This window comes from Dendrobates tinctorius, unplaced genomic scaffold (genome assembly GCF_039654945.1).
Source record: "Dendrobates tinctorius isolate UK_male_01 unplaced genomic scaffold, ASM3965494v1 ptg000165l, whole genome shotgun sequence".
NCBI classification, from domain to species: domain Eukaryota; kingdom Metazoa; phylum Chordata; class Amphibia; order Anura; family Dendrobatidae; genus Dendrobates; species Dendrobates tinctorius.
In genome coordinates, this window is record NW_027361832.1 from 8,406,113 (window position 1) to 8,430,760 (window position 24,648).

The window sequence follows — 24,648 nt, forward strand, 5'->3', positions numbered from 1 at the left end:
ACAAGTACATTGCTGCCAGGGGTCATGGCCTAGAAAAAGGTCAAGAACTCAAACATCAGGATGTACAATTTTAAAATTTTATTTTTACAATTTTTTTTTGCATGTCAATAGCAAAAATAAATTTAAAATTGGGAAAGATAATTTATTGCATTATAGATTTTTAGGAACAGATCGGCATATCCCAGAATTACATATGCATATCTTTAAATAACTAGGTAAAAGAGATGGAAGAATCTATTAGTATTATTCTGGGTTCATCGGCCAGGTCAGTATTCTGTGACTGCTGGTCGGGAGCCCTGTGAATCTCCTTTTACCTCCCGCTATTACCGACTCTTCCTTTGATTAACCAGGCGGGCGCAACATTACAGCATCACACACGACTAATCAAAGAAGGCTGGGAATGCCAAGAATTATGAGCAAATTCACAGGGCTCCCGACCGGTGATCACAAATTACTGACCTGGCCGATGGAACAGAGTCCTGTGAATCAATTCAACTATCTCTAGTGAGTTAAGTAATGTAATGAGTAAAAGAAAGAAATACAAGAACAATAAAGGAAAAGATAGAAGATCCTTAAATGTGTGTGACTGAAGGGTTAACAACTCAAACAAAGAATGAAAGGCTGACAACTCTAAAGGCCCTTTTACATTTAGCGATGCACCAGCGATCCGACCCGGTCAGGGTCGTTGGTGCATCGCTAAATGATCGCTAGTGAGCTTTCACACAGACAGATCTCACAGCGATGCAGCAGCGACGCAGCGCACGATACTCACCATTCACACACAGCGATCCTGGCGTCCTCCCGCCAGCCTCCACGCCTCACTCGTCGTCACAGCAGGAAGCGCCCGACGAGAAATGGAGCCGCCCGACGAGAAATGGAGCTGCCCGACGAGAAATGGAGCCTCCCGATCTCGCGCGATCAGCGATGGACAGCGGGGGAGCGGGTCGGAGGTGAGTATCACACATAGCGATATCGCTAGCAATATCACTATAACGTCACAAAATCAGTGACGTTTTAGTGATATTGCTAGCGATATTGCTATGTGTAAAACCCCCTTAAGGCTAGGTTCACATTACGTTTAACATGGTTAAACGGTATAGCATAACACGATCGCGTTATGCTACAATTGTGGCTAAAAGTATTGACACCCCTGCAATTCTGTCAGATAATACTCAGTTTCTTCCTGAAAATGATTGCAAACACAAATTCTTTGGTATTATCATCTTCATTTAATTTGTCTTAAATGAAAAAACACAAAAAGAATTGTCTTAAAGCCAAATTGGATATAGTTCCACACCAAACACAAAAAAGAGGGTGGACAAAAGTATTGGCACTCTTCGAAAAATCATGTGATGTTTCTCTAATTTGTGTAATTAACAGCACCTGTAACTTACCTGTGGCACCTAACAGGTGTTGGCAATAACTAAATCACACTTTCCGCCAGATGACATGGATTAGAGTTGACTCAACCTCTGTCCTGTGTCCTTGTGTGTACCACATTGAGCATGGAGAAAAGAAAGACCAAAGGAACTGTCTGAGGACTTGAGAAACCAAATTGTGAGGAAGCATGAGCAATCTCAAGGCTACAAGTCCATCTCCAAAGACCTGAATGTTCCTGTGTCTACCGTGCACAGTGTCATCAAGAAGTTTAAAGCCCATGGCACTGTGGCTAACCTCCCTAGATGTGGACAGAAAAGAAAAATTGACAAGAGATTTCAACGCAAGATTGTGCGGATGTTGGATAAAGAACCTCGACTAACATCCAAACAAGTTCAAGCTGCCCTGCAGTCCGAGGGTACAACAGTGTGAACCCGTACTATCCGTCGGCGTCTGAATGAAAAGGGACTGTATGGTAGGAGACCCAGGGAGACCCCACTTCTTACCCAGTGACATAAAAAAGCCAGGCTGGAGTTTGCCAAAGCTTACCTGAAAAAGCCTAAAACGTTTTGGAAGAATGTTCCTGGTCAGATGAGAGAAAAGTAGAGCTTTTTCGGCAAAGGCATCAACATAGATTTTACAGGAGAAAAAAAGAGGCATTCAAAGAAAAGAACACGGTCCCTACAGTCAAACATGGCGGAGGTTCCCTGATGTTTTGGGGTTGCTTTGCTGCCTCTGGCACTGGACTGCTTGACCATGTGCATGGCATTATGAAGTCTGAAAACTACCAACAAATTTTGCAGCATAATGTAGGGCCCAGTGTGAGAAAGCTGGGTCTCCCTCAGAGGTCATGGGTCTTCCAGCAGGACAATGACCCAAAACACACTTCAAAAAGCACTAGAAAATGGTTTGAGAGAAAGCACTGGAGACTTCTAAGGAGGCCAGCAATGAGTCCAGACCTGAATCCCATAGAACACCTGTGGAGAGATCTAAAAATGGCAGTTTGGAGAAGGCACCCTTCAAATATCAGGGACCTGGAGCAGTTTGCCAAAGATGAATGGTCTAAAATTCCAGCAGAGCATTGTAAGAAACTCATTGATGGCTACCAGAAGCAGTTGGTCGCAGTTATTTTGGCTAAAGGTTGTGCAACCAAGCATTAGGCTGAGGGTGCCAATACTTTTGTCTGGCCCATTTTTGGAGTTGTGTGTGAAATGATCCATGTTTTGCTTTTTGCTTCATTCTCTTTTGTGTTTTTTCATTTAAGACAAATTAAATAAAGATAACACCACCAAAGAATGTGTTTGCAATCATTTTCAGGAAGAAACTGAGTATTATCTGACAGAATTGCAGGGGTGTCAATACTTTTGGCCACAACTGTATATGACGGCGTTATGAATGACGGCACATCGCGAACGCATGCCACTTTACGGCATGCGTCGCCATGTGCCCGACAATGGGGCTGAATGGCAGCGTTAACGGACTGCATAAACCTAATGTGAACCCAGCCTAAATCAAGCTTATAGAATTATAGTTTTTTTTTAAATTTGCAATTAGGTAAATAGCTAAAAGAAGTTTAAAAAGGAGAAAAGGTAAAGTCTCAACAAACATTATGCTGAAACGTTGAAGAGGGGAAAAACTCGAGCTGTTTATTAAACAGATTTCATGAAAGCAGCTTATGTGTAAATGATCCTTCCAGGCTGAAATAGTGCGATTCAATTTCATACTAAATTAAAAAAGGAAATAAACTAAGGATTTTACAGGGCTCATAAAAACATATGATTGGTCATGCTCTTTCCCGATAATATTCCCAGCTCCATCGTATGAGCAAGTTAAAAATCAGTCATGGGCTTATCATCTTGGCACCATTCCAAAATGGCTTTATCGTCTATGAAAATAAATTAGCAAGTAGCTGCGCTATTAATGAGTTTATAGTTTCATTTATTGGGATGGTCATTGATTTATTAACTGTCGGTAGAACTACATTAATTGCTGGCTTAAAACCAGCAGGTGCAATCAAGGATGATACCTGTCATCATGCTAATATGAGTTTATAAAAACTGGCGCTGATGAACAAAACAGTGATTTTTAACCTCTTAGTGACGGAGCCAATTTTTAAAATTCTGACCATTTACGTGGTCATAACTCTGGAACGCTTCAACAAATCCAATTGGCTTTTGAGATTGTTTTTTCATGGAACATTATAATTTATGATAATGGTAAATTTAGGTTGATATGTTTTGTGTTTAGTTATAAAAAATATCAGAAACTTGACAAAAATGTAAAAAAAATTGCAATTTTCAAACTTTGAGGCTATGTGCACACGTAGCGTTTTAAAACGCTCACTAAAAACCGGACTCCTTCCCAGAAATCGCGCGTTTTTTTCCGCGCGATTTCACCGCGATTTTACCGCGATTATGATCGCGATTTCACGTGCGTTATTCAAGCACTTTCCAAGCGATTTGAAGCATCGCTTGGAAAGTGATTGACAGGTTGGTCACACTCGTCAAACATAGTGTTTGACAAGTGTGACCAGGTTTTTACTATTGAGGCCGCCTATGCGGCATCAATAGTAAAAGATAGGATGTTAAAATGCTAAAAAAAAAATAAAAAAATCGGGGTATATTTACCTTACGGCGTCCCGCGCTGCATTCCCGGGCCTCAGCGTTCCCAGTAATGCCTTGCGAGACCTGTGATGACGTAGTCTCGCGTTGCTATAGCGATCTCTCGAGACCGCTAGAGTCACGCGAGACTACGTCATCACAGGACCTTGCCGCAAGGCATTACTGGGAACACTAGGCCGGGAATGCAGCGCGGGACATCGGAAGGTAAATATACCCCGATTTTTTATTTTTTATTCTTTTTATTTACAGGGGTATGGTACCCAGGGCCTGGAGGACAGTCTCCTCTCCTCCACAACGTGGGTACCAACCGCACATGAGACGCTTAACTTCCCGCATGGTGGGCATAGCCACATGCAAGAAGTAAGCGATTCTCATGCATTCCTATGGGTGCGGAATCGCGGCAATTCTTTGCGATTCCGCACAAAAGAATGAGCATGCTGCGATTTTTTCCGCGATGCGATTCCGCCGCGGAAAAAAGCGCAGCATTAGCACAGCATGTGCGGAATGCCATAGGAATGCATGGGGTGCGTCATGTACACGATTTTTAAGCATTTTCGCAGCGTTCTCGCGCCGAAAATCGTGGCAAAAATGCTTAAAAATCGCTACGTGTGCACACAGCCTGAATGATTATCCGTTTAATCCAAAGAGTCATACCACACAAAAACATTAATAAACAACATTTCCCACGTGTCTGCCTTACATCAGCACCATTTTTAAAAACGGTAATTTATTTTGTTAGGCTTTTAGGAGGTTTAAAAATGTAGCAGTAATTTTTCATTTTTTCAAGGAAAGTTACAAAATTTATTTTTTGAGGAACCTATCCAGGTTTTAAGTGACTTTGGGGGTCCTATATATTGGAAAACCCCAAAAAGTGATACCATTTTAAAAACAGCACCCCTCGACATATTGAAAACTCATGTCAGGTAGTTTTATTAACCCTTCAGGTGATTTTCAGGAATTAATGCAAAGTGGTATAGCCGGAATGAAAAAGTGTTTGTTTACCACCTAAAAGTCGCTAACTTCTGAACTGACCGCTATAGCCGGGAGACTCTAAGGCCACTATTTGGCCATGAACTGCTAAGGCAAACATCAGGACCACACAATCATAATCTTGGTGTGTCAATTAGATTAAAGCGGAAGCCCCCACAATTTTTTAAACCATTTTTCCGATGTAGTCACTTTTGACAGCATCAACTAAGGGGTTAAACAGATATGGACGGTGACAATACTGATCGTTTGTGATACAGCAAGTTGTCAGCTATAGTGGACAGCCGACAGCTGCTGAATTGTCACCTGTTTGGTGATGATATTCTGTTATATCTCAGGTAATTAAAAAGACGTATTGGCTGTCATTAAGGGGTTAAAATGCATTTAAAAAGGTAACAAATATTTTTCTATCATGTTGATGGTTTTGCAATTTTTTTCTCCTTTCTCGTAATTATTTAATAATTTCTATTAAATGCCAATTTGGAGGAGATGAAATAATGACAAACGATAATGTTTACTTCATCATATTAGCTAAGATCACTGACAATCGAGAGTTCTTGTTGATTGCTCAATCCCTTCAATTTCCACTTGGATCACACTATCTTTTAATGAGGATCTCGCTGCTTAACGGTCCTGGTTTGTCTTTTCTGGATTTCTTTTTTTCATAATGTCAAATGTTTTCTATTGGTGAAAGGTCTGGACTACTGGCGGCCGGTTCGGCACTCAAACTCTTCTGAGAAGCCATGCTGTTGTGATGGATCCAATATTGGGTTTAGCATTGTCTTGCGGAAATATCCAAAGGAAGGATTATTCGGCTCAAAGAATGTACCATGTATTAAAATTTCTTCAGTTCTTTATTCCAAAATATTTTACATTACTGTTAAACATTTTGGAATAAAGCCTCAAATAAATTTTAATATACATTCTTTAAACTGAACCATTCTTTCTTTGGACTAGCAAAGCATGCTAGGACAGATGTGAGGTTCCAAACCATCTATGGTGAGCTGGCTATTTTCATCTTGCTGAAATAACCACGTCCCTTCCCTGCAATAGACATTGGCTGGATGGGAGCATATGTTCCTCTGTATAATGCTGAGAATTGACAATGGCTTTCAAGATGTGTAAGCTACCCAAGCAATAGACATTAACGCACCACTATACCATCAAAGATGCAGACTTTTGAACTGTATGTTGATAACAAGCTGGATGGTCCCTGTCCTCTTGAGTCTGTAGGACACTTCATCCATGATTTTCATGAAGAATTTAAAATTCTGATTTATCTGAGCACAGAACAATTTTGCATTTTGCCTCAGTCCATTTTTAATGAGCTCTGACCCATAGACGATAGCAGCTTTTTTAGATTATGTTGATATATGGCTTCTTCTTTAAACAATACAAAAGTGGTTATTCAAGTTAAGCGTGAAAATCTGCAGTCACTATAAGTGACTTCACGTGTGTGAATCCTTACACTGTTCACAGTATGCGTTGTCCGCATTCTCCACTGCCAGCAGCGACACAATAAGGGCAAATTACCACAAGTATGAGCAAGGGCTGCACACATCCACTTGAAATGTGGCAATGAGTATCCATATTCCATAACTGTGGTCACATGACTGTCCACTTCTGGGTTTGGCACCAAAGAACCTGGACAATGCGCCCTGTACACAATATAAGGATTCACAAGGTTGCAGGCACATAGACTGACTTTCGTACCAAACGTGGACAATCCCTTTAATTTGCATTTGTGGATTGCATGACAAACTGTGTTCACAAACAATGATTTCTGAAAGTAATCTTGAGTCCATGCAGTGATCTGGCTAAATAGATCACAAGTATTCGATGTTGACCATTGGCCTTGTGACCTTGTGCACAAGGATTTCTCTAGAATCGCTGAATCTTTTGATGGCACTAGTGTACTGTACTTGTAGGTAGTGGGATATTCGTCTTGGCAATTTTAAGTTGAGGAACGATATTCTGAAATTGTTAATGTGAACCTGTGAGCAGGATTATCCTCAGTAAACTACAGACACTAAGTTTGGCGCGGTTATACTGATTAAAATGATACTTGGGGTGATGAAATCCATCTTGTGGTTGCTGTGATTCTCGTGCTTTGGGTGGCATGTGGGGGGTCTTCATGTGGTGCTCTGCTTACATACTCATCTGTATGGCTTGTGACAAGGATCCCTCACTGACCTGCTCCCTTGATTACATACTGTATATCTTAATGTTAAAAAAAAAAAAAAAAAACTACATTCATCATGCAGGCGGCGGCGCTGTAGCATGAAACGATCTATAATATCCATACTTTCATTTGATTTGGTCATATAAGTTTCTTGAGAAATTTTTTTTTATCGTAATCAAAATGGTGGTGGCAGTACCATCATTCGGAAAGCGATAGATGCTACTGCGCAGGTGCCACTACCATCTTGATGGAGCCTTTTTTTTCCTTTAGCAAAATGTTAACTGCGCTGTAGCTTCTATTGCGTTCCGAATAATGCTACTGCAAAGGCACGGCTGCCGACACCCTTTTGATTAAGATTTTTTTTTCTTCAAGAAATTTGACAAAATCAAATGAAAAAATAGATATTATAAATTCTATCATGCTGCAGCGCAGGCGCCCTCTGCATGGTGTCTTTTTTTTTTTTTTTTTTTTTATTTCAAACAATTAGATATACAGTATGTAAAATAGGGGGCAGATCAGTGACCTGTAATAAGCCATACACATGAATATGTAAGCAGAGCGCCACATGAAGACCCCCACAGGCCGCCCCAGAATCTCATTAACTAAAAACTGCAAAGATTAAACAACCACAAGACGGATTTCATCAAAGTATCATTTTAATCAGTAGAACGGCGCCGACCTGACACTGTCTGTAGGTTACTGTGCACAATCCTGCTGACAGGTTCCCTTTAAATTATCTTTAGATGTAGTTGATCACAGATTGGTTAACATCTGACCCGCTTTGCTTCTCAGAGACTCTGCCTCTCCAACACACTTTTAATACACTGTAATGTTACTTAGTTGAGAAACTGATTGCTCTACTGTTTAACAGTACACACTTATCTAACCTTTCGCTAACCCTGTCCCAATTTTTTTTTTCATGTGTTGCTCTAGTCAATTTCTAAATCAGTTACCATAATTTTATTCAAATGAAATGGAAAGAAATCTAATTTTCACCGTCTGATAATTGTTTTATCTTCTACTGTGAATAAAATACAGCTATTAGAGATTTCTTTCTATAAGTGGTTATGTCCCAACCAGTTATACATGATTGATGTGAAATCTTTTAGTCCGGGATGTTGTCTTCACTTGCTCTCAATTAACAGCCCAGCTTTATTCCTGAAGTGAATTTCCTTCTACAGCACATGAAATGTAGTGCGCTTTCCTCCCTATGTTTGTGTGAACTTTATTTTCTAATATCTTGAATACTTTCTCCTCTCAAATGTGTTTAGTTTCCTTCCTCTGCCTATCGAGAGTTATCAAAATCAGTTAAAGATAAATTATCATATCTTGTAAACCCACTTGCAAGGTGAGATAATTCCATACACTTTCTTCAGCAACAACATAAGATTTAAAAAAAAAAAAAAAAAATGAATTTGTAAAGTTGCTTGTGAGTGCGATGCTTCTTTCTACACACCTGGTATTCTGACAACACACACTGACAATGCGCTCTGTTGCAGGCTTATTACTATTGATCTGAGCCAGCAACAGAGTGCGCGCTGTCATTGTGCACATCGTGCAAGGACTAACACAACCGCTGAAACAAGCGTCACTGATGACTTGAAAATTTAAAAAAAAAAACTTTTTAAAATAGGTTATTACAGAAATATACTTCTCTGTCCTCCCAAACTTATCATTCATTCTGAAAATTCTTAATTCACAGGCAAAATTCATCTTCGGAGAATACAGACTTGCCCATTACTAAAATTTGAGATGACAGTTGGTACTCATTAAGTTCTATGGAGAAGTATAACTTATTTCAGGAGAACTTGCAGCAGAATGTCCGGAGTCTGCCACTCCGTAGAACTTTATGAGCACCAACTGTCATTTTCTATCTGCATAATGAGAAAATCTGTCTTCTCTCAATACAAATTGTACCAACAATTAGTGAAGGATCAATCAAGGAAAAAATCAGATTTATCTGATAAGATACAGTATATTACAAAATTGCTTACTTTCATGTGTACTATTGATTTATGAAATAAAAACAGCGATTGCTTTTTAAGCCTCTGGATGTACACAAGAATATCTCTACTCCCTGAAATCAACCAAAATTCTCAAAAATGGTGAAGCTTTAAAACACACAGTATTCTATTAAGTGACATAACAGTCATTAACCAGCTGATACACGCTACCGATCTACGGACAGCATGTATCAGCTGTTTAATGACTTATGTCCCTTACTAGAATACTGTGTTTTAATGCTTCACCATTTTTGAGATTTTTGGTAGCTTTCCAACCATAAATATTTATCTCTGAAATGCTGCGATTATTATAGAGAAACAGTTTAATAATGGGGACCGAGCTGCGCTGGAGACTAGTTGGACAGGTGTGTCACAGGCAGCTTCTCCTCGCCTGCTTACCATGAGTGATAGGTCTCTCCCTTTACACACATGCAAGGAGAAACCTGTTACTCCAAGACAGTGGCGGGGATAGGTCGCCGGGGACCTGCCTTTCCAACTAGTCTCCAGCATGGGTAGTCCCTGGCGGCTATTAAATTATTTCTTTCTGAAATGTCGCTGCTTTTCAGAGTTAAACATTCATGGCTTGAGTCGTGCAGGCAGTGGCTGATACAAGCTGTTAGTGCATCGGGTCAGCATGTATGAGCTATCAGGATCCATTCATAGGAAAAATTTAATAGGAACATGAGCACAACTTCTACATTTTTCATCCACTCCGGGTTTTGGATACAAATACTGATGAAAAATACTGACCAAACAGTCTACGTGTGAACATGGCCAAGCACATAGAAGTTTGGACCATAACTGTTGGTTGCAGAGGATGTTGGATGATCTGACTTCTCTGGAGACAATACAAATGTGTGCTTACAATGAAAAGCAAACAACTGGAACGTGAAGCTAATGTGTTAATGTTTAATTAAACTCATTGAGTAAAATGAATTAATGTTTTTCAAGTCAAGAACTTGTGAATCTCTAGTGGTACAAAGTATTACATAATGTTGTTATGTTAGTGCCTTACAAGAGAAGCCGAACAAATGTACTTTTAGGAGTACCGTGCACTTGGCAGCCTACTCAATTTTTGCTTAAAAAACACAGAAGAGGCCAGTGTTAGAAAAAAAAAACACAATACATCTCACCTTGCCTTTCTTTTTAGTATGGCCCATCACATTCTGAGAAGAGATCTTTGCCTTATAAGGGCCAACCAGATCTCCCAAGTATCACCCAGAATGATCTTGAATGCAGCTACATGGCAAGAAGGTTGCAATTCATCACATTATTGGTAATTGTTGTGCAGTTAGAATTATACTTTATGATCCATTGTACAGTAACTACTCAAATATAGGCTTGGGGGGAGGGAAAACTACAATCAGAACACAATTATAAAATTAAAACTACACTTAATTCCACCATAGCTATAATGTATTATCTTGGCATGATAAAATTAAAACACGCTAAATCTCTGATTCAAAGGAACAATGAATAAATTCTTGTTTCAGTAACTCTCCTTGTAAAAAGTAAGGCCAATTCTCCTATACAGGCAATAAACTTTTATACGGTCCAGCTGCACATACCTGGGGCTTTGGCACAAATTTTTATTGATCCCAGGGTCCCGGAGACACATTTGACCAATGATGTGCTGCAGAATCTCAGTTCAACATTCTGGATAGAACCCTCCAGAGTTGGCAGCGCATTCTTGGATTTCACACCTAATAAAAGAAAGCTGCAAATGTACTAGCCTGTTGAATTGTAATATACTTTAATATTCATTCAGACAGTAAAACAATCATTTCAGTTCTTTTTTTTTGCTTTTTGTTTTAATTAGCAAACATCAGAAAGTGATTTGGATTCATATTCAAACACAATTCCTTTTAACGCATTCACATGATGTTCTGCAAAACTCGGTTTGAAGTTGTGCTGTTCTGCAGGTGTCCAGGATTTGGCAGGAGGGTCTGAGGCATAGTCCTCCAGCAACAGCAAAGAATAATAGTGAGTAACACCCAGCACACGCAATTCATGCACCCTATACTGTATATGTTTGGAACGATTTAACAGCCCATATAATCCGACCACGAGCATTAAGCGTAATGAGCAATAGTGTGGCTTATCAAAAGTGCTATTAGGCATGAAAGGGTTGGCAGGTCCACTGTGAAACAGATACTAAAGACTCCTGATGCATCCGATCGATCTGTCTGGTCAAAACCAAGGTCCATGAAAAGTGAAATTTCATGGGAAGTAATTATCACACACTATATTCTGAAAAGGGTTTTCCACTATTTAAAGAAAATCATCAACTAGGAGGAAACACTGTAAGGTAGTAGCCTCTGCATCATCATACATGATATTTCTTGTTCCTATAACAGAACAAGAAAAAAAAAAAAACAGGAAAGCATTTTTATGTGAGCCTTTCTGCTAAAATCAGGTATACAAAGAGAAATCAGGTGACAATCTGGTTTTCAAAATTCTTCTGGTCAACAGGACCTGTACATGCACACTCGGGGACAGATTGTGAATGTAATTACCCTGCTGAAAAGAAATGCCAATTGGGACAACATACTCATACCATTTAAATGATGAATAACTGAGGGAAAAGTTCAATGCAGCGATCCAAGAAAATGCATACACCTTAGAATATATATATATATTTTATTTCTATAGCGCCGGCATATTCCGCAGCACTTTACATTTCAGAGGAGACTTGTACAGACGAAAGACATTACAGCATAACAACTAGCTAGTGATCGGATGTGGGTGCAAAGGAAAGCTCGGAGTCAAATATGACCCCAAGACAGCGGGCATGTTGCTGGGGAGTAATAGTGGAACCACACACAGAACTGGCAGCGTCGGGTATAGGTACATTAGTAGAGGGAGGGAGGGAGTAGTGGGAGGAAATATACATAGTGCATATGTATATATACACACACAGTGTAGGCAGGTGTGGAAAATGATGCAAAGTAAGAATGCTTGAAATAGAAATATTAGTAGTCTGTTTATCAATTAACAAAACGCAAAGTGAAAGAACAAAAGATAAATCTTGATCAAACCAATATTTAGTATGACCTTCCTTTGACTTCAAAACAGCATCAAAGCATCAATTCTCCAAGGTACACTTGAACATAGTTTTTGAAGGAAACTAGCAGTGAGGTTTTTCCATACATCTTGGAGAACTAACCAGAGATGTTCTGTGTATGTAGGCTTGCACATATCCTTCCGTTTCTACATATAATTCCAGATAGAATGGATAATAATCATGATGATTATATCATAGCTCTGTGGGAGCCATATCAGACGTTTCAAGATGTTCTTCTTAATGCTTAATTGACATTTTATTTCTTTGTAGTGACATTTTCTGTATGTTTGGGAATAACTGTTGCAGAATACATTTGGAGGTAATATAATGCCTTTTTGATGGTATTGCCTCATGGATAAGTGTCTATATTTTTAAATTACTGCAGACACCATTAATCTTGACCAAATCCTTAACTTCATTTGATGAAATGCAACCCCAAACTTGCAAGGACCCTCCACCATGATTCACTTTTCCTGCAGACACTCATCATTGTGCCACTCTCTATTCCTTCAGTGGCAAACTGCCTTTGGTTACCTTCAAATTTTTCAAATTTTCACGCATCAGCCCAGAGTTTCTGCTGCCATTTGTCTACAATGCAGTTCATAAGTTTCAGCAAATAGTTGAGTCTCTTGGTCTTTCTTTCATGTGGTAGATATGGCTTTTGCACACAATTCTTCACCTCTGGTCAGACTTCTCCAAACAGTAGATTCTGAGCTGTTTGCAGTTCTAAGCTGCAGAACAACTTCAGTTTTCCAAGGGAAGTAAGCACGATATGCATTTAATCTGCAGCACTAAGTTTCTTTGACTGCCCACAGAGTTTATGGTCCGTAACATTGCCCATTTCTTGATGTCCTCAGTGTTGAGAAATACAGGCAGATACTTTACCATCATGTAATACTACCAGGGAAGCGTATGGTGGCTCCAAATTAATTCTGCCTAAGAACACAAAGAAAACATACAGCCATTGTTGTTAAGAACTATCTTCGGCATAAAGAACAACAAGAAGTCCTGGAAGTAATGAAATGGACCCCACAGAGTCCTGATCTGATCATCAAGAATGTAAATACATGCAGAAATAGAAGGATTTGCGCAAGTCTACACAAAAGATCTGTGGTTAGTCCTCCAAGACATTTGGAATAGCCTCACGGCTGAGTTCCCTAAAAAACTAAATGCAAGCGGTCACGCCAAATGCTGATTTTTTTTTTTTTTTTATTAAATTCGTCTATTAACCAAGAAAAAGGAGAAAGAACATGTACACATATGCATACACCAAAATAATACAAGTGCATTTTGTCAAAATAATTATGGGGAAAATAGCAATTCGCACATTAAATTGTTTATACAATTTAGTTTCACAGTCCTATGAGTTATTGCTTAGATAGTGAATTATTAAACAGCTGAGCAGAAGCATTGTCAAGCTCTATATCTTTGACCAAATACTGAATTAATTTAGATTTTTCTTTTGTTCACTAATTTGGAATTTTAGTTGCTAAATATAAATTAAGTTATTAACACATTTGTAAAGCATTCTTGCTTTGCAGCATTATTTTCCAAATTTTTGCACAGTACTATATACATACACATTTACCTTTCCTTTTATTTCTGACAAGCTCAAACTGATTGTGCCAGTAGAATTAGTAGAAGCACCTTATATGTGCATGGTGCTTTGTGTATGAGAATAAAGTACATCACAATGATGTGATAAGTGGTATTCTCTAGCTATGTTGACAGGTCAACAATGAATGAAATGAAGGATGTGTGTTATGACACATAATACAATAGTTTTTCACTGAACAAGCTACAGATCTTTGTGCTTCGTATCTAGTCCAATCTGCAAGTCTGGCCAGTCTCTGGAGATTAAGTTGGCTGCCTTATAAAGTCCGTCACGTTCTTGTTATACTTCCCGCATGTGCCAGCTTTTATCAAGTCTGAGTCTTTAGAAAGCATGGAAGTGATGCTTAATAGAGGAAAGTATGAATTCACTTTCAAGCATTCCTCCTCCCAAGGGAACAATCCTACTGTCAGACAGCGCACTGCAAGCCTCGGCTGCACTGATCTGAAAACATAAAATCTGATGGCAGATCAGAAACACTTGGCCCACCTACATCACCCGCTTCTCTATCTAAATTCTCACAGTCTATTAGATCATTCCTCTTCTGTCTAGCAATGTGGAAAGACCGAGAGACTCAATTATTTCACTTAACAAGTCTGTATCGTTTCAAGTCTCCATATCACCAAATTTTCCAGTGAGACGTTACTTCTTGAGCTCCGCACCTGTCCAACTTAGGGAGGTGTTAACAGCGGAGGCAAGATTGAGGACAAGCTCTTGGCAAGGCTTATCAATAACCAGAACAAATAATCCTCACCTAACCATCCATGATGTGCCTAATTCACACACCAAGCATAAAATTACCAGAATATATTGCTTGCCCAGAGTGATATGTATAATTTAATTATCCAAATCAGTCCATCTCTGACCAATAAAACCTTTTAAAACAAGTCAAAAAAGAAATAGCCTGATTTGATCTTGCAGAATTTCTATTTAAAAGGCAATGTATAATCATAAAATCACATTTATTTAGATCCTTTTTTATTATAGATACTAGATGGTGGCCCAATTCTAACGCATCGGGTATTCTAGAATATGGCCAGCGGGGGTTATACTCACCTTCCGATGGCTCCCGATCGCCTCTCCACGCTCCCGGCATCTTCCGGTTGCAGTAATGCTTAGTGCGAAGGACCGGCGATAATGTCACTCTCGCGAGAACGCAACGTCATCATCGGTCTTTCGCGCAAAGCATTACTGGGACCAGAACATGCAGGGCACCTGGTGAGAGGAGGGAAGAGTCCGGGGGCCGTCAGAAGGTGAGTATATCACTATTTTTTATTTTAATTCTATTTTTTACAGGTTTATGGTACCCAGGGCCTGGAGGAGAGTCTCCTCTACTCCGACCCCGGATACAATCCGCACATTGAGCGCTGCACTGGTCGTCTCCCGGCTGCGTCGCCGCTGGCCTGCGTGTGGCAGGAGATGACCCACGGTATCCGTCGGGAGATCAGCGGCTAGTGCCATAGATCTCCCGACGGTAGCAGTGACGTGCGTCATTTGAATTCCGCGCCAATTCGTGGCCAGACTGTGCCTGTCACTGATTGGTCGCGGCCAGCCGGGCGCAACCAATCAGCGACGAGGGATTTCCGTTACAGACAGAATTAGACGATTATATAGTAGATATTTATATTAAAATAGTTATCCCTCCACTGCTGCTCTTGTAGCATTATGGTTTTGGACAGCCCAAAGCATTTTGGATTCTTTTTCATTTTTTATGTGACTATCCATATAAAAAATCCTGAATGTTAAAGTTTTCACTCTGGCCAGGAGAGTAGTGACCGGCTGATGCTTTCAGTCTTCATCAGCTCACAATCCAGCTTTTCTGTATAGACTAGGGTTGAATGAGCGGATTTATCTCATTGCCATAGTGCATCTACACAAAATCTGTAAAGGTCCCGTTACATTTAGCGATGCACCAGCGATCGCGACAACGATACGACCAAGTAAGGATCGCTGGTGCATCGCTAAATGGTCGCTAGTGAGCTGCCAAACAGGCAGATCTCACCAGCGATGCAGCAGCGGTCGGCGGTCATCACTTACCTGTCACACGCAGCGAGGGTGACATCTTCCGCCTGCGTCCATGGAGTCGGCGCCAGCAGGAAGCCGATGACGAGAAATGGACCAGGACAATCTCGCGCGATCAGCGATATCCAGCGGGGAGCCGGGTCGGAGGTGTCACATGTAGCGAGATAGCTAGCGATATCACTGTTGGGTCACAAAATCGGTGACGCTTTAGCGATATCGCTAGCGATCTCGATATGTGTGAAGGGGGCTTAAGAGAGCATGATCCTGCTCTCATCCCACACAACAAGTTAAAAGGAACTTTTAACAATGATGATTTATCCCTAGGCCGTCAGAATTGCAGCACCCCTTCAGGTCAGCTGTTTACAGCTCCATGTAGGCTAGTTTGTATTTGCTTGCATTGTACTTATCACAGCAATGATGAAGTCGTGTCTGATTCACTTAAATGACATTATTATGACGAGTATGGAGCAGGCAAGGATGAATCAGCTTCAAGCTGCTGTAAACACTGAAGAGGCCGTGGTCCTCATACAAAATTCAGGGGAAGGGGCTCTGCAATAATCCTATCTGGGATGGTAGGATACAGCAGTGAAGGGTAATTCAAACACTGTGCTCCCAACCAATCTGCAATACAGCCAGGCTTCTCATCACTGGACGGCTTACAATAGGGAACTTATATACAGGCATTTACTCTTTAGGCCTGTTTCACACTTCCGTTTTTTCAAATCCGTCAAAATCCGTTGGTTTCCGTTAAAAAAACGGATCCGCCAATTTTTTTGCAGGATCCGTTTTTGTCCCATAGCGGTTACCGCGGATCCGTCAAAAAAACGGATCCGGGTTTTAAAAAACGGATCCGTTAGCATCCGTTTCCGTAAAAAAAACGGAAACGGATCCGTTTGGCGGACACAAAAACGGAAGTGTGAAACAGGCCTTAAATATTCTTAGGAGTGTCAGTTTAAGGCTAAGTGCACACGTACCGGAACTCTCGCGGAAATTACCGAGAGAATTCCGGAATTCCAGTCCGCGGGAAAATCGCATTTTAAATTCCCACGATTTTCCCGCGGAAAAACTAGCATTTTGCAAGCGTATTTAGCTTGCAAAATGCTAGCGTTTTCCAAGCGATCTGTAGCATCGCTTGGAGAACTGATTGTTTGACGAGTGTGACCAACCTGTCATAGTGTTTGACAAGTGTGACCAACTTTTTACTACTGAGGCCGCCTATGCGGTATCAATAGTAAAAGATAGAATGTAAAAAAAAAAATAAAAAATGGTGTTATTCTTACCCTCCGACGTCCCGCGCATCCGTTCCCAGTAATCCTTTGCGAAAATGCCCGCGATGACGTCAGTTCTCGCGGGATCGCGACGTCTCGCGGTCATTCGCGATGACGTCGCGCGAATGACCGCGAGACTTCGCGATCCCGCGAGAACGGACGCCATCGCGGGCATTTTCGCAAAGGACTACTGGGAACGAGAGCGTGAAGAGAAGCAGGAAGGCTGCGCGGGACGTCGGAGGGTGAGAATAACAATATTTTTTATTTTTAAATTCTATTTTTTACAGGGATATGGTACCCAAAGCCCGGAGGACAGTCTCCTCCCCTCCGGACCGTGGGTACCATCTGCAAATGTTCTGCTTACTTTCCGCATGGTGTGCACAGCCACATGCGGAAAGTAAGCGGAACAATGCATTCCTATGGGTGCGGGATCGCCGCGATTCCACAAATTAATGAGCATGCTGCGGTTTTTACCGCGAAGCGATTCCGCCGCGGTAAAAACCGCAGCATTAGTACAGCATTGCGGAATCCCATAGGAATGCATGGGATGCTTATTTTTCGCGTTTTCGCGGTTAAAACTGCGGCGGAAACGCGAAAAAAACGCCACGTGTGAACTCAGCCTTACACTCTTAGGTTGAGATGCTTCATATACTAAGGCTAAGTTAACACTAGGCGGTTTTATGCACATTTTCAGCTACGTTTTACAGTACCAGCAAAGTCTATGATATTTCAGAAATCTCACGCACACAGCTTGGTTTTTTGTCATCAAGATTTTGTGCTTTGCACAGTTTTTTTTGCACAATAGATTGTCACTTTCAGTGTTTTTTCGTTGTTTTCACCCACTGAAATGAGTATGTGGTGAAAAAATGCAGGTATCAGGTTTTTTTGCGCCAAAACTTGATTCTATAGAATAGGACTTTTTTTTCCAACACTAAACTTTAACAGCACACATGAGACAAATCTTGCATGCAAAAACCGCTACAAAAACGCATTAAAAAAGCAGCAAAAAAACCTAGGAAAACATGCTGAAAAATCGCCTAGTGTGAACTTACCCTTAATGTGGGGAGTAGTATGTCGGACACTATCAGTCATCGTCAAGTTATGCATAAGCAATACTGCCATTATCTTTGGTCTTGCAGTAGCCAATTTGTTCTTATTTTAGAGGTTTGCAATAACTGTGCTTCAACGTCTAACTTCCTCAAACTCCATCAAATGATAATTTAAGATCCATCTGTCGTATATAACAGATGTACTTTAGTGTTGTCCTGTTTCACAAAGGCAAATATAATGAGGACTTCTCAATTACAGTATGCTTAATCAATTGTTTGTGGCATTACAGATACATTTGTAACTAGATATCAGCACATAAGAAATATCATTGGGTGTCTACAGAAGGAAGCTGCCAGTCTGGGACACTTCTGCTTAATACTAAAACTATTATGTACCATTAAAAAAAACAAATAAAAATTTGGTATTTTCATGAAACACTGGTATGCATGATCTAGAATTTGATGTCCCTATACAGGCTTTCATGAAATTCATATACTTAATCTCACAAACACAACCCCCTTTATAGAAGGAGGAAGACCCAACAAGAAGCTGATGACCAAGGGTAACAGCAATACACACAAGGCATTGTAAGGATTGACAAAACATATAGTTAGAGTTGATCAAATCTTTTGAATTAACCACCTTTAGCAAATTTTCCCCCCAAATTTGTATTATTTGTTTGCGAATCTCAGTTACTTCAAATTGCCCAGAAAAGACGTGTAAAGCCCCCGTTACACACTGCGATATCGCTAGCAATATCGCTGCAAAGTCACCGATTTTGTGACGTTGCAGCGATATTGCTAGCGATATCGCTGCATGTGATACTTACCTCCAACCGGCTCCCCCGCTGGTTATCGCTGATCGCGCGAGAAGCTGCTGGATCATTTCTCGTCGTCCACTTCCTGCGGCGCTTCCTGTGGCGCCGACGAGCGACGCGTGGAGCCGGGCGGGAGGACGCAGGATCGCCGCGTCTGACAGGTAAGTAGCGATCCCCGTCCCCAGCGATGTCGCTAGGGAGATCTGCCTGAGTGGCAGCTCACTAGCGACCACCCAGCGATGCACCAGCGATCCTGACCGCGTCATATCGCTAGTCGGGATCGCTGGTGCATCGCTAGGTGTAACGGTACCCTTACACTCTAAGGTCTCCTAGGACTGTATCCAATCCCCCTCAATCTTTTTTATGCAAACACAGCCTTTGTGATGCCATACTGATCTCCACATATATGATTATGGTGAAACTTATGGTAACTGTGGTTCACCGTTTTGTCACACACATGCACACAAAATCTGTGTAATTTAATTCACAATTTTTGGGAGGCTTTTCTTCCCATTTCTATTACTAAGCTGTGAAATCCTCTCTATAAATACGGTAGATTCACCCGAAAATGACGGTGGAGCTGCATTTCCTGCCTTGGCTTTTACACAGCTTATGATAGGCTGAACTATACTACCGTACATACTCGTGTATAAGCCCCCCAAATTTTGTCACAAAAAACTGGGAAAACTTATCGACTCGCGTATAAGCCTAGGGTGCAAAATGCCGAAGCTACTGCCCTTATAATGCTGCACAGTGAGCGGTCCCTTACAACGATGCACAATTATTAGTGGCCCCTTATAATGCTGCCCAGTGAGCGGCCCCTTACAATGATGCACAGTTATTAGTGGCCCCTTATAATGCTGCACAGTGAGCGGCCCCTTACAATGATGCACAATTATCAGTGGCCCTTTATAATGCTGCACAGTGAGCGGACCCTTACAATGATGCAGTTATTAGTGGCCCCTTATAATGCTGCCCAGTGAGCGGCCCCTTACAATGATGCACAGTTATTAGTGGCCCCTTATAATGCTGCACAGTGAGCGTCCCCTTACAATGATGCACAATTATTAGTGGCCCTTTATAATGCTGCACAGTGAGCGGACCCTTACAATGATGCACAGTTATTAGTGGCCCCTTATAATGCTGCACAGTGAGCGGCCCCTTATAATGCTGCACAGTGAGCGGCCCCTTACAATGATGCACAGTTATGAGTGGCCCCTTATAATGCTGCTGCTGCCGCCTCAATTAAAAAAAATAACCTATGTACTCACCTCGTCCCTGCTGCTGCAGCTGCTGCTCCTCAGCGTTGCCGGCTCTGCACAGTGACTGATCAGGCAGAGGGCGCCTGCTAATTACGTCATGGCGCCCTCAGACCTGAACGTCACTGCCAGAGGAAGCAAGACAGCAGAGCGACGCGCAGCGGTGGAACAGGGGACAGATGAATATGGCTCCCTCCGCTATACTCACCTCTCCTAGCATGTCTCTTGCAGCCTCCGTGCTTATTCCATCTTCTCAGCGCTGTTCTTCCTGCTTTCAGCGGTCACGTGGTGCCGCTAATTACATATGCGCATATGTAATGAGCGGCACCACGTGACCGCTGAAAGCAGGAAGAACAGCGCCTTGAAGATGGAATAAGCACGGGGGCTGCAAGAGACATGCTAGGAGAGGTGAGTATGATCTCCTACACCCCTGCCCAGCCGACCCCCCGGTATATGACTCGCATATAAGCCGAGGGGGACTTTCAGCCCCAAAAAACGGGCTGAATATCTCGGCTTATACGCGAGTATATATGGTATGTGAGAGCCACAAAGCTTTATTGAGAATCCCACCATGTCATGCCCAAGGTCATGCGTGTCCTCTCTGGATGAAGCAATTGTCTACATTGTGTCAAATAGTGGAGGCATTTTTGGCCAATTGCATGAATCAAATCACTAAATGTTCGAATTTCTCAGGTACAGCGTATTTCCACACAAATTCTATTCACTATAAAATAATTTTTTCATTTTTACATATAGGACAGTCAGACTCCAGGATCTTAGGTAAGGGGAGCCTCTTCTTTGCCTTCCACGTGTGAATTGGTACTATAAAAAGTTCTTAACATGTGTCACAGTGGTAAACAAAAATAATTTTTAACATGTTTCCAGTGGGAGTCATAAATTAACCAACGTAACAGACACACATCTATAGTAGTACATAACTTATGGTTAGTTTGGTTGAGCATTATTAGCACTTGAGATGGCCATCGGCCTAACTTGCCAATTTCAGTGGGACATGCCAATTATAGGTGTATTATAGGTCAGCAGACTGTCTACTTGTGGCAAAAGGGATCAAGCATTCTGAAAGCCAATAAACTCCATCCTTGACTGAGTATATTGGCTTTCAGTATGCATGGTCCCATGTTATCAACAGATACAATCAGCCACAATCAGCCACCAAGTAGCAGAGGTTTAGGATGCATTTAGACTACACCAATGATTGACAGTTTTCTGTGTATACTGTGCATAGGCAGAAAGCTGCCAATCAGAGTTGGGGAGGGGTTATACAGAGATCATGAATATGGATGACTACATAGCCAACTAGTCCTCTAGTCAGAAAATCACTGTTTTATTCTGCAGAAATTCTGAATGTTACGTGTTACAGAACCACTCGGCACCCAGAATATGTTGTGCAGTTATATGTATGGATAATAGGTTCTATGTGAGATGCATGTCCCTAATGCATCAGCATTCCCCTTTTGTCCGCCCTCCCCCATCTTTGTAATTTCCACAGTAAACATCGGCAGGCTCCGGCCACCTGCGGCATTTGTAATGCATGTCTGGCCTGTCGCTTTGCTATTGGCCTGCCCTCTATATCTGTGTGATATATTCTGTGTCCTGTGAGTAAAGTGTCAGACTGGAAATACAAGGAGAAGCAGTGACCTTTTATATGCGCCCATGAAAACAAGGAATTCCAGCCAGCGTCATTCATTCAGACTCCAGCCAACCCAGAGCGGACCTACGAAAACACGGGGTGGTACTGAAAGAGGTACACCAGCTTGGTAGACCCCGTTACACTGAATTTATCAAAACTGCAGAAATCAGTCCATTAAGTAATATATTGCTGCAATCAGGGCCTTTGCCCCTACATTATGCTGTTCTCATTTTAAGCTGCAATGGTGACGGATTCCCTTTAAAGGGAACCTGTCACCAGTTTTTGCTGACATAAGTTACCGCCATCACCTTTCAGGGCAGATATACAGCATTCTATAATGCTATAATTCTATAATGCTGTATATCGGCCCCCAACCTAACCTGTTAGAGAAGAAAAATAACTACTTAAAACTCACCTGAGGGGCGGTCCGAGGGGGTGTCACTCTACTTGGTCGGGCGCCTCCCATCTTAATAATAATAATAATAATCTTTATATAGCGAGAACATATTCCGCAGCGCTTTACAGTTTAACAGTTTCAAAACACAAGTCATAAGTAACAACTTTAACAATATAATAATTAAAGGAAAATAGGATGACCCTGCTCGTGAGAGCTTACAATCTACAATGGAGGTGGGGGAGATACAGAGTACAGGTGTATATTTACAATGATGTATTTACAATGATTGTCCTGCCATCTTGAGGGAGAGAGGGATGGATGTTGATAGTGAATGGGCTACACAGGCACACTTACACATAGAATGACTGTGATAAGTGAACGTGATAGGCGGCTCTGAACAAATGTGTTTTGAGGGAGCGCCTAAAACTATGCAAATTGTGGATAGTCCCAATTTCTTGGGGTAGAGCATTCCAGAGGATTGGCGCAGCGCGGTTGAAGTCTTGGAGTCGGGAGCAGTGCAGAGGTTAGTCGAAAGTCGTTTGCAGAGTGCAGCAGTCGGTTAGGCCGATAGAAATGAGGGAGGAGATGTAGGGGGGTCCTGCACTGTGGAGAGCTTTGTGGGTGAGAACAAGTATTTTGAATTGGATCCTATAATGAATGGGCAGCCAATGTAAAGACTGGCGAAGAGCGGACGCTTCCGAGTACCAATTAGCCTGATAGATGACCCTGGCTGCTGCATTAAGTATGGACTGGAGAGGGGATAGTCGAGTAACGGGGAGGCCAATTATCTTGCGATGCAGCCCTCCTTCTTGGTTCGTGTTAATGATGCGTCCCTGCGACATCCTCACCACGACGCTCCTGCGCAGGCGTACTTCTCTGCTCTGTTGAGGGCAGAGCAAAGTAATGCAGTGCGCAGGCACTGGGACTCTTTGACCTTTCCCGACACCTGTTCACTGCAGTACTTTGTTCTACCCTCAACAGGACAGAGAAGTACGCCTGTGCAGAAGCATGGTGCCGAGGAGTCTGTGTAGATGACGCAGGGATATGTCATCCACACTAAGCAAGAAGGATGACGGCGATCATAAGAAGATGGGATGAGCCGGACTAAGAGCGACACCCCTCAAACCGGATCTCAGGTGATTATAATAAAAGTTATCTTCTCTTACAGGTCGGGTTGGGGATAGATATACAGCATTATAGAATGCTGTATATAAGCCCTGAAAGGCAGTGGCCGTAACTTATATTAGCAAAAACTGGTGACATGTTCTTTTAAATGAGCCAATTTGCTTTTTTTGTAGCCCATCAGTAGGTTTTTAATGGCTGCGACCATGTAGTGTAAATGCACCCTTACTGTATGCTCACTATTAAGAACATATTCACAAGCGTGCATGCGTAATTGAGGTCAGAAGGAATAACTACAGCTTAGCAAGCATTTGGCTAACATATTTAAGGTGTATGGCCTCCTAGAGCTGCAGCCAGGATCTGCTGGTAGTCTTCATATTTCTGGGGAACAAGAATGTTGAAAATTAATTGTGCCTGATCCTTGTTAGCCTCCAAGTTGGTATATAAGAGGGCAGTTGGGTTGTCAAATTACACAGTAGAATATTGGCAGTTCCCACTGAATGCCGTGAGATGTGCCAAATGGTAACTAACATGTATGCCCAATCCTTGGTCAAGAGTTTATAGATTGCCGATTGATCTATAACATATACAGTACAGACCAAAAGTTTGGACACACCTTCTCATTCAAAGAGTTTTCTTTATTTTCATGACTATGAAAATTGTAGATTCACTCTGAAGGCATCAAAACTATGAATTAACACAAGTGGAATTATATAATTAACAAAAAAGTGTGAAACAACTGAAATATGTCTTATATTCTAGGTTCTTCAAAGTAGCCACCTTTTGCTTTGCACACTCTTGGCATTCTCTTGATGTGAGCTTCAAGAGGTAGTCACCGGAAATAATTTTCACCTCGCAGGTGTGCCCTGTCAGGTTTAATAAGTGGGATTTCTTGCCTTATAAATGGGGTTGGGACATTAAGTTGTGTTGTGCAGAAGTCTGGTGGATACACAAGTGATAGTCCTACTGAATAGGCTGTTAGAATTTGTATTATGGCAAGAAAAAAAGCAGCTAAGTAAAGAAAAACGAGTGGCCATCATTACTTTAAGAAATGAAGGTCAGTCAGTCCGAAAAATTGGGAAAACTTTGAAAGTGTCCCAAGTGCAGTGGCAAAAACCATCAAGCTCTACAAAGTAACTGGCTCACATGAGGACCGCCCCAGGAAAGGAAAACCAAGAGTCACCTCTGCTGCGGAGGAAAAGTTCATCCGAGTCAC

The 24,648-nt window shown here is 41.6% G+C and overlaps 1 protein-coding gene across 9 annotated transcripts in view; it reads right to left on the reverse strand.

Moving 5' to 3' along the window:
• Nucleotides 1–24,648, reverse strand: part of VPS13B (vacuolar protein sorting 13 homolog B) — a 1,297,298-nt gene that overhangs the window by 855,362 nt on the left and 417,288 nt on the right. For all 9 annotated transcript variants that reach the window (XM_073550458.1, XM_073550457.1, XM_073550459.1 and 6 more), the window contains exon 18: nt 10,739–10,873. In XM_073550458.1, the coding sequence (XP_073406559.1) occupies nt 10,739–10,873 (135 nt within the window). The remainder of the gene's footprint in view (nt 1–10,738; nt 10,874–24,648) is intronic.